The sequence below is a fragment of the Parasteatoda tepidariorum genome, chromosome 6 (genome assembly GCF_982258835.1).
Source record: "Parasteatoda tepidariorum strain Cologne lab strain chromosome 6, Ptep-v5.0, whole genome shotgun sequence".
NCBI classification, from domain to species: Eukaryota; Metazoa; Arthropoda; class Arachnida; order Araneae; family Theridiidae; genus Parasteatoda; species Parasteatoda tepidariorum.
The window spans coordinates 103,402,563-103,414,611 of NC_141760.1; the positions used below are offsets into that span (position 1 = coordinate 103,402,563).

Below are 12,049 nucleotides of genomic sequence, written 5' to 3' on the forward strand. Positions count from 1 at the left end.
ATGACCCAAAATAAGCACTTTTTGTAAGTGTAAAGCTAGAAAAGGGCTAAGGTTGAAAAAAAAATACTTTTCCGCATCTAATTCATTTAATGGGGCACACATTTTGTTCCCAGGTAATTTTTATTTATTTTAGTTTAAAAAGTTTTCGACAGATGGCAATACAAATGCCCATTATCATTGAGTTTGGTGATTACGTCCTTCGATTACAGGGATGCCACAGGTAACTAAAATTGCAAAAAGTGATTATTAATATGTAGCGAAAGTCTATTAAGGGGTCACAGTACCCAAAAAATGACAAAAATACCAAAATTTTTTTTATTGCTTATAATAAAACTTCAAAGTATTTCAAATGTACAGAAAAAAATTCATCTCTCTATCTGCATTTTAAAAAAGTTATGAATGATTTTAAATTGTTCTAATACAGAAACTTGCTTAGCAGTCTGACTTTAAAGTGCTTTTTCGCATAGATGATTATTTTGTCTCTTAATCTTAATTAAATCCCTAAGGAATTTTTTCTATTTGAGATAAAGCTTTGAAGTAAACTTTTTTATATTGAGTATAATACACTTATTTAAACTGTGCATGGAATAAGCATTTTATGAGGTATTACAATTTTTACAGCATGTTATATATACCTAACAGGAATTTTTACCCTTTTTTTTCTACTTTTTTACAAAATAGTCTATAAAAAATATTCTAATTGATATATCAACAAATGAATGCACAAAATTATTAAGATAAATATTGCAAGCACTATGAAAAAAACTTTTTTTGAAAATATGTTAAAATAAAAAAGCCTTAGGGATTTAAAAATTTAGAATTTTTTCAACTTTTTTTAAAATTTTAAAAAAATTAAACAGTTTAATTACTTTTTGAAGATAAATTATTGATTATAACTTAAATGAGCATGTAAGGCATCCTCAAAATGAATGATTATACCTTTATTTTAAAAAATTGTTGCAAAGGTACTGTGACCCCTAAAAAAGATTAATATTTGCATATTTCTAGCATATTTCTTTCAGTTCACTAGTAAAAATATTCTCAAAAATGTTTTCACTCTTAATATAAATAATTTGCAATGCAAGTAATGATGGTAATTAAGATTGAATAGATTAAGTAAATAAAGATGAATTGAGTTTATACCACTTTTTTCATTTTTAGTCGCCCGTGGCATCACTGCGATTGCAACAACTGATTGCGGCTAATAATGAACATTTCGAAAATATAGTAATTTAATTTTCATTTCTAAATTATTTTAAAATATTTTGAAAATGATCTTTCATCTTTTTGATTTACATGATTTGCTATTTGTAATTCCAGTCAAAAACATACAGTTTTAAAATGAAAACTAGGAACAAATTTTATAGGCTATATGTGCTATATTGCTGATAAAAATTTATTGTATTTCAATATGTTTAAACAATTAAAAAGATGTATATTGTTTTTGAAAACTCACCTACAAAGCGTTTAAATTGATTTAAAAATTTCCCGATTTATGTGTAGTTTTGAAGAAACCAACTATGGAGTGCTAAAGTCAACACGTAAACTAAAAAATATAATAAGCTTTCATTAATTAAAAATAATGATTAGAATAGCATGTTTTTCGTTTGAAATGATGATTTCATAAAATGAAAGAATCGAGTAATAGTTATAAAAATTAATAATTTAGTATAATTCTTTTTATTTTTCTAAAATTTATAAAACTACTTGTAATTTAGAATATTTCATACTTGGAAGAAAATCGAACAATATTTTTTTTAAAAATGTCCATTTCCAGTATTTATAATGTTTTTAAAAATGCAACCACAAAGTAAATCAGATACATTTACTTTTTTTATGACAATAAACGAAAAAAGTAAAAAAAAATCAGTAATAATCAAAAAAGTCTACTCAAAATCAACTTGATGCAAATCAAAATGATAAACTTTATTTTAGATTATGCAAACTATTCTAAAATAATTAAAATACCTACAATTCATAAGTCGAGAACTATCTTAAAGTAAAACTCAGACGAGAACAATTTTAAAATAATATATATATATATATATATATATATATATATATATATATATATATATATATATATATATATATATATATATATATATATATATATATATGCAAACTCTGAGCACGTCTAGAATGAGTTTAAAATGCTTTTTAAATAAACGAAAAATCGGTATAGATGCATCACAACATAAAAGACTTCAATTAAAAAAGTCAAATGTGATATGTTTCTTTTGTTTATATTCAGAAGTGAAATATTCAACGCTAACTATTCTTTATGTTTTTTTTTAGCATTGAAAATACGTTAAAAGAAATGCACTTTAGAAAAAAGTAAATTTATGTCCCAGGTCAAATTATTAGACGCACTATAAGATTCTATGTAAAATCTTAATTTTTAGGTGATACTTTACAGCTTTATTGTTTTTACACGGTTTGCACTTGTTTACGTCCGTGTATCAATTGTTTAACATTGTAATGCAATACGTTAAAAATAAATACAAATAGGAAGTATATAAAAAAATCTCCTTATAAATCCCCATTGCATGTGTGTGTGAGTATAAAATTATTGCCTATAAACTCATGCAAAACATGTAATTATTAAAAAACTACATTGCATCTAATCATTTGGTCTAATTATTATAATATACTAATATAATACCTGATATAATAAATATTCTATATTTATATTACATATCGTCTAATTTATCCAATTATCCAATTTATATTATCTATCATCTAATTTTGCCCATTGATACACTAACGTAAACAAGTGCATATCGGTTTCAGTCATATACAAACAATAAAGCTGTATAGTATCATCTGATAATAAAGATTTTACATAGAATTTTATAGTGAGTCTAATGATTTGGTCAGGGACTTAATGTTATTTGCCTACTGTGAATTACAAAGTTAAGAATTTTGTTTCTGCGTCGGAAAGTTTGTATACTTACTTAACTTGCATCAAGAAATTGTGTACGGTTTATTCATTATACATTAAAAAGTTTCGAATTTTCTCTTTTAACCAAAAATTTTGTTTACCTAATTAATTAAATGTTTAAAATTTATGGACATTCTACTTGCATAAGAAAAAGTGTGTATGTGCACTCGTACAAAAAAAAGTGACGATTTTCTACCGGATAAAAGATGGCGACATTTTTAATTAAAATGCTTTGGTTTCCCGCAATTTATTTAATCTATTTAGTTGGAAAGAAGAATTAACAGTCTTTAGATAGCAATAAGCTATGGGATCTCTTAGCATTGTCTCACTAATTGCTCACTTAAATGTGAACTGTCTTTAAAGTGCGAGATTCTACTTTCGAGGATCAGAACAAATAATTCAGAAACTACCGGGAATGCTACCTGTTATAGCTAAATGGACTGTATATTTGAAGAATTCTACTTTAATTTTACGGCTTAGTGCCCAGATATTAACTGCACGAGACTTTTATTTGGAAATGTGCTGCACTTGGTTAAAAAAAGTATATTTTCTTTACGAACGGAATTATCTTTAGAGTAGTGTTAAGAATTATTTATTTGAATTTATCATTAATGTGAGCAATTTGACATTTTTTTTAAAAAAAAAAGGGGGATTTGCATTTGATTTATTCAAAAATAGACAGCGTGAATTATAAAAATAATAATTACACGCAAATAGACAAATTTATAGTTCTAGAGTTTACCTACAATCATGATATGTCTAGTTATCTTACAAACTCAAGAATTCAGTTTAAGAGAAAGCAAGCTTTTACATACTGGTTTTATAGACATGTTTAATATTTTTAAAGGATAAATGATGTAATTAAAGATATGTGTAATGTGTCTAGGTTTAATTTGTCAAAACGAAAAGTCAGGAATTCTTAACATTCCACAAAATGTCAGTCTCTTACAGAGGAAATCCTGCGAATAGTTTAAATCTTATAAATCTGATTTAACAGGTTGTTTGTTTTCCTATGATTTAAATTTTTGCACTCGTTGTTTATCAATTTATTAAAACAGTAATGCTATTATATTCCATGTCTAAATATATTGTTTAGTTTTGTTTCAACTCTGAGGGTAGTTTAGCTAATATATATGTAGTTAAAATACTTAAAAGTAATTTAACTATTATTTCAACTTTATTTTTACATCCTTATGCTTCTTTTTGATCTTCTGTGCTGTTAACAAATTTAATAAGTGCACAAAAATCACTCATAAAAATTTCTGTTAAAAATTTTTAAAAAAAATTAACCACTGATGTAACAATTTCTGATAAAATCCAATATATAATAATGTGATAAGTATATTTCTTAGTTGAAAATTTATATTTGATTTTAGTGAAATTTATATTTAATTTTAATAAAAATAACTCTGATTGCTGAGAGTAATTTTTAATATTGGCATACGAAACCTGCTGCTGTTTGTTTTTAAAATTATATCAAACTATAAAAATAGTATTTTCTGGAGACAAAGAAAAATATCCCAATACAGAAAAATTCACTGTAATTCTAAATCCTAGTGATCAGCTTAGGGAGAGACGAAGATTAAATGTGCATTTAAATGTTTTTCATGTAATACTGTTGTAGTTCTTCTTATTTACTGGGATAACTTTTAGCGTTGTAGTAGTTTTTTTTTTTCAATTTTATTTAACTGTGATATTTTTAGCGTTAAGAAATAATGCTTTGCTGTAAATAAATAGGCAGACACAAAAGTGAAAAGAATTGCATATAATTTATTCCCAACAAATAAAAACAAATAATTCCAACAAATAATTGAACAAATAATTCCGTGATAATTTCTTATTTACAGTAAAGCTTTTTAATGGCACTAAATTTTTAAATCCAGTCAATCACGAACCTGAGAATAGATTCAATAAGAAGAGAGCCGTAACACAAATCCATTTAAGTGTAAGTTCCGAGATCCATGTCAGTCCTTCAAAGTCATTTACCAGAAAGCAGAGTATCCAGATGGTCCCATATAGGCGTGGTGAGGATGACCCCAGTAATGACCTGAATAATGACCCGGGTAGTAATAATTAGGTACAGCTGGTGCTACTGGAGCAGGTGCTGCTGGTGCTTTGGGAGCCAGTGCGGCAATAGCAGCAGCTTCAGCGGCAGTTTTTCTGTCTACTCCAATATCTCCAGTAGCTTTGAATCCATCGGGTCCGGCGGTGTAGGAAACGACTCGTCTGTCTCCATTGGCATCAATATAACTGTAACTGCCAGCGACATTTCCCCCATGTCCAGACTCCGATCTGCTGTGGCCACCAGCATCTCCTGTGTTGTATCCGAAGTTGTAAGCGCCACCAGCAATATTCATGCCCATGTCTGCGGCTAAGGCGACGGAGGCCAGCAACAATGGAACAACTAACTAAATATAAAAAAATATATTTAATAATCTAGGAAATTTTATGCCGGTCTTAAAATTTTGTTATTTATTTTCATTTTTAGTGTCTTATAAAAACCTTCATGTCATAAAATAAGTTCTATTTTTGTTAAAGTACACATAGCACGCATGCATTATGCTTGATTATTTTCAGCATGTATTGTTATACGATACTTGCTATTTGTTAAAAAAAATTAAGATGGGGGGATTTCCTACTTATTAATATACTTTTATTCTATAAAATTTAATAAGAAATAAAAATATAATAGCAAAATTGATTTTACACAAGCTTGACAAATAATTTTATTTTTTAGTGTTATATATCTTTGTTTTCAAAATTTGAACATGAAAAATGTTGTAAGCATTACTAAGGCTATAATAGGCATGAGAACATTAGACTTATTTAATACTTTCATTAAAGATCTATGTATCATAATTATTTCAGTATTCAAAATGTATTTAACAATAAAAACAAGGGAAATATTTCTACCATTTCCTATTTTAATGGCTAAATTTTTCTTAAAAGAAAAATGAAACCTTCTTTTGTATTTACTTGAATATTGTCTTCATGATTAATGATGCTAAATAAATAAGATTTCTCATGAAAGCAGTTTTTATCATCAGATTTTCTTATTATATCTCTGTATTAGAAAAAAAGAATGTAACAACTGAATGTATAGAAATATTTGGGGGAAAACATTTTTAAAATGGGAATAGTTTTAAAGTAATGACTTCATTAAGAGATTATTTGAGATTTTACTCATTATTTTACGTAAAATATAATGTTATGTTAGATTCAGAATTTAAAATTTAATTGGTGTTCATGTTTTTTTCATTGTATAATACATTTTGAAACCAATACTTTAAAATATATTTTAACCATTCATTTCAAAACTTTAAAACAAAAACTAATTTATAAGAGTGTCTGAGTTAATCTAGCACATGTTATAAATATAATTAAATATTATAAAAACTGAAGTAATAATTTAAATAGAAAAAATATTTATATATTTTGATTTAAATGAACTGCATTGAGGAGTTTAAAAAAAAGTAACTCCCTTTAATTTTTTAACATTTTTCTTCAAAGCTAAGTTTATTTTGATTATTGCTTTGTCGAGAAACTAATGCTTTCAAGAAGAAAAAAAAAGAGTTAAATGTAATTCTAAAAAATCTTCTTTTTAAAGGCAGAAAAATTGTAAATTTTCCTAAAAGTAGACTTATCATGCATCCATTTATTCTTCTTTAATTCCAATAAAACTTATTCGATCTTATTGATTTTCTCTTAGAAGTAGTGAAAGTTGAAATTTATAAGATTTTGCTATCTAATTATCTAAATAAATGACAACAGCTATCTTCTAAAGCTATCTCTATATCGGCTTCACATTTCCGGGCACACATTATATTTAAGTATCGGGATATATTGCTACAGCTTGAATAGAATACCAAAGTACTGTTTTAGTGCTAACTCAACAATATATACAATAAGCCCCGATGTTTAAGAAAAATAGAAGAGGAGGTTTAAGCATCAGACTTAATTTGGGCGACTCCAGGTAATTAGGATATTAAGTCAAAATGAATATAAAATCAAAGTTCGTTTAAAAAGCCTTTTAGTTATAAACACAATTCAATATTTATTTCTTAAATGTCGTTTTTAAATGGGTGGATTTTTTAGCTTTGTTATTTAATGTGCATTTTAGATCTATTATTCTAATATTTAAACTCAAATATAAATGGATGCTTCTGTTGCTCGTGAATAAGATTTAATTTACTAATGCAGGACCAGAAAGAATTTTGAACCCCAATCGATGTTAACAACATAATTTAATAAAGATTAGTATTTAAGAAGAAACTTTAAATGATCTAAAAATATTAACACATTATTTACACTGTATGGCATTCCAAAAATCGATTGACTTCAAAATTACATTGATCAAGGTTTATACTTATTACATAAACTGATATTATTTGTAATTGACACTTGGTAACATATTAAAATTTAAATGAATAGTTAAAATCTCAAGATTATTAGCTGGTATTCTTTACATATGATCTGGGATTAAATCATGATCCTAAACTTAAAATGACTTTTTTTTACCTAAGGGGATAGAGAATAACGTCACCTACAAAATAACTTCATCTCTTAGCTATAACACCTAATATAACTACACCCAATGTATCCAAAAATATTGTCCTATTACTTCAAATCTAATGTACTCTAAATTCTTTTATTACATTAAATTTTGATCCCTTTGGTTTCTTATTTTAATTTCAATATGTAAATCAAGGGTAAAAAATGTACAGTGCTCGTAGATGTAAATGTATGCTCGTAGAATAGATGTGTACTGCTCGTGGAATTGAATCGAATTATAATCATGTATGTAAAATAGATTTAATATTGATTGGAGATGGCAATAACTTTGCTATTAATTATTTATTAACTATATCAATTACTCGCAGTATATTACGCAATTTTTGAAAATATTAATTTTGTGGTTTAAAAATAAATTATTATCCTAAGCGCAACGTAAGCAGCAGTCACTCTTAGAAAGAAAAAAAACTTTCAATACAAAATCTGAATTATCTTAAAAATTATTTGAAAAAGTTATGAATATTATGAAGCCCAAGATTTTCACACACAGCTCGATAAAAACAAATTCAGCATCTAATATTCATGATTAAATGATTGGATACGAAAACAAATCTACTCTTGCGAATCTTAAGCAGCAAGATTTGGAAGCTAACAGTCGATTGCTTAATATGGATCGAATGCGTTTGAATCCAATTTTCAATTTATACAATCCTAAACATCGAACCGACATATTTATGGAAAAAAAATATTATGTCAAAAAAAATTTTAAAGTCAATTCCTAATTAGGTCAAAAAATAAACTTTTTATTTTAGTTACTTTTTATTAAATAACTGAAATTTCTTCTCCCATATAAAACTAAATTTAATTAATTAAATTTAATGAATGAATTAATGTTTGGAAAAACTGTATAAACAGCAAGTGTCACCTACTAAACGTTTAAAAAATATATTTGAACTCTAAGTGGATGATTAAAAAGTATTTTATTAACTATTTAAAATTTGAACAAGATATATATATATATATATATATATATATATATATATATATATATATATATATATATATATATATATATATATATATATATATATATATATATATATATATATATATATATATATATATATATATATATATATATATATATATATATATATATATATATATATATATATATATATATATATATATATATATAAAGGCTCTTGGTATAGACAACTACAAAAGTATCAATTGGGTGGCGTGGACCACACGTGTTACCACGTATTGTCCTTTATTGAATTTATCTGATACAGCGAATATAAAATATTTAAACATGCGCAATAAACTATTTTTTGTTGAAATAGAGCTATAAGTTAGAAATTATCATTGATGTTATGTTTAAAATATGTGAAAAACTGAATCGCTTATAGTAAAATTTAAAGCAATGACTAACGCTTAACCCATTGGAAAATTCCGTTTTGTTCTTCACTCATCCTTATTTAATGAAAGAATTAATATTTGAAAAAAACTGTATTAACATCAAAGTGTCATTCACTAGAAGTTTAAAAAAAATGTATTTGAACTTTAAGTGGATGAATAAAAAGTATTTTATGAACGATAGAAAATTTGAACAAGATATAGGGAGAGTGGGAACTAATAGTTGGAATTGAAAAAAAGAATAATTCTTTAGACAGAACACATCATTGATTTGATACCGCAATCACTAAGAAATATTATTGTCAAGAACTATAAATACAAAATCTTAATTATCTTTATACTAAAAATTTCGGGTCGAAGCAGCTGAATTGCTAAAAAAATTAAGTTAAATGAGGCTCTATACAACTGATACTATATTTACTGTTAATCAAGATTTTACTAATGATTTATCTATACTTACGAATCTCATGGTGTCTTTTGGAGCAGAAGTGGATAACACTATTCGATCGAGAAGATGAGTTCGAATGTGTTTGAGACCATCTCCCATCCCCAATTTATACCCCAGATATCATCCCAAACATCCCACCTGACATCTTCATAGAATAATTAAAAACAAACCATCAAAATCTCATGGTCATTTAAGCGTGGGGCATTCGAATATTCACGTGTGTGACAAATATTCCTTCCTCATGGAACACATGTAAATGAGGGTGTGGTTTTGCAACGAGGCCACCAAAAAGAAAGATGTGTACGAAATCTCGTTCACCTTAACGGGAACCCTCTCCCTAACTTCATGGGTAACGGTGCTTAATTCAACTTTTTTTTTCCCGTCCGTATAATTAACTCTTCCTGATGTAATCGGAGATATTTCATTAGACAGTTTGGAGGAAAATCGAAATTCTTAAATTGGGTGCCGAGCCTTGAGGATTTACGTGATACTTTTGTTTCAGAATATTTTTTCTTTTTGTTTCTTTTCATCAGATTCGTGATGTTATGTAGAATTTACAAAAAAAAAAAAAAAAAAAAACGTATTATTTTAGAAATATTATTTCGAAAGAACGTATCATTCAGTTGTTGCAAATTAATTTTTCTTTTGGAATTGGGGAATAATAACAACGCCCATACATATGATGATAGAACTGTAATTTTAATATGACATTTTAGTCTTCTTAATGATTTCAATAATGAAATTTGCATTTTGAAATTCGAAAATGTACGTTTTTGAATTTTTTTTACAAAAAAAGAAATTTATGAACATTTCAATTCATAATATTGAAGTGTTCTCACACTTGTTAATTCGAATTTTCAATTGTTTCTTAAAAATTGCCGCAAGTTTGTAATTTCGAAAAGTTATATTTCAAAATTCGTATATTTTTTTACTATATGTTTGCTACTTTTGCTTCAATACTTCTACTTTTTACTTTATTCTCATCACTTTTACTTTAATACTTTTACTTATTACAATTTAAAGTAACGTTCCTATATTTCGAAATCAGGGCTAATGAGAATCGATTAATCTCAAAATATTGAATACACTTCGACAACATACAGTTAGCCTAAAAATTATTTCAGAATAATGCAATACTTTTGCAATACTTAAAAATAGAAAGATGTGACATAATGAAATTTGAAAACTTGAACTTCTGTTTACTTATTTAAGTATTTGTGCAAAAATAACTACTTTTTCAGCTATATTATTTAGTTATAAATTGCAAAATGGTTTTACGAGCAAAAAAAGCTTTATTCATAGTATTAAGAAACACAAATACATATTATTGTCTAATTTTTTTAAAAAAATTGAACTATCGTCATAATTAAAACATTTTGCAACATCTCAATCTTTAATAAACCGATCTATTGGTTTACATTGGCAAGTGGATTATTAATTAAAGTCATTAACTTGAACAGTTATATATATATACACTGACAAAATCTGCACAATAAGTGCAATAGGTCAAAGTGGAACTCCCATAAGGGGGGAGGGAGAGAATTTGATTAAAGTAGAAAAATAATTTAAAATGTGATCAATAACTGAATATGAAATTGAAAAGTATCATCAACTTAGTCTTCGAAAATTTTATCAAAAGAATTCCGAAAAGAAAAAGTTTTATAGATTTAAAAAGATTTAAAGAATTTAATCGAAATAACATTAGTGAGCTTTTCTTTCTGGACGCAGCTCAAAATGTGCATTTAAGAACATTTTATTCCGTTTTCCAAACTTTCTGTTATGAAAATTGCTCCTTTATTTTAAAGAATTTATCTAAATATATTGTCCATTTGGCTAAATCACTTAATACATTTTTTTTTTCAATTTTTTTTTCTGAAAATGTTTTAAAAGTCCCATAAAATTATGAAAATTCGCTTAAAAGCGGATAACTGACGAACATTCACGTCTTAACTGAAAACACGAGAAAGTCATTACAAAGATGAACAAATGAGTTTTCAAACTATAATTATCAACACTTTTAATTCTCCGAGATTCCAATTTTAAAAAAAAAATGTAAACTCCTGTATTAATTGTTTTTCCTTCCTCTTCTTTTTGACAAACTAAAGGTAAGAAAAATACGTAAAAAAATTACATTTTGATTTTTTTTCCCAATTCATTTTTATCGATGCTTATAGCGGCAATTAGTGGTTTTTTTTTAAGTGCATAGAGTTTGTTACGAGGCGAGCTTCTGAATTCATGAATTAGAATTTGATGAAAGGGCAAATTCGTTAGTGATATAAATTTTTAAAAATGGACCTAGTTTATAAATAAAAAATAAAAATTAGGAGAAACAGTGGTCTGCGAGAAATATTTTTCTGTTCCCTTGCACCCCATATTTAATCTAAAATAAAATATTTTTCAAGGAGTATTACTTTAGAAAGAGACATCCTGGTAAATATACGTACGCAGAAGATATCTTTCAATATTGCGTAATCATTCTTAGGTGTTAAGAAAGGTTTCTCCTTTATTCTGTTCTAATCAATACCACTTGTAACCGCTCCTTTCCTAGTTCAGCACAAAATGGAATAATTTGACGTCACAGTTTATTCTAAAAATAACTCGGCTGCACTTCTCATAATTGTTCTGCTAGTCTGATTTTTTATTTTTTTATTTTATTCGTTTTCCAGATCTGATCCTACATCATGTTCTTATTCAAGCAATTCTTAACTAGAAAGAAAAAGCGTATC

The 12,049-nt window shown here is 26.4% G+C and overlaps 2 protein-coding genes across 2 annotated transcripts in view; one reads left to right on the forward strand and one right to left on the reverse strand.

The window, feature by feature from the left end:
- The window catches only part of LOC107441470 (voltage-dependent T-type calcium channel subunit alpha-1I), a 325,335-nt gene that overhangs the window by 91,763 nt on the left and 221,523 nt on the right, over positions 1 to 12,049 (forward strand). The gene's annotated exons all lie outside the window — the stretch shown is intronic.
- Positions 4,695 to 9,494, reverse strand: LOC107441473 (uncharacterized). Its single transcript, XM_087166310.1, has 2 exons — positions 9,336 to 9,494; positions 4,695 to 5,352 (listed from the first exon to the last, which is right to left on the reverse strand). Exons 1-2 carry the CDS (start codon positions 9,420 to 9,422, stop codon positions 4,927 to 4,929), a joined length of 513 nt encoding a protein of 170 aa, XP_087022436.1. The 5' UTR covers positions 9,423 to 9,494; the 3' UTR covers positions 4,695 to 4,926.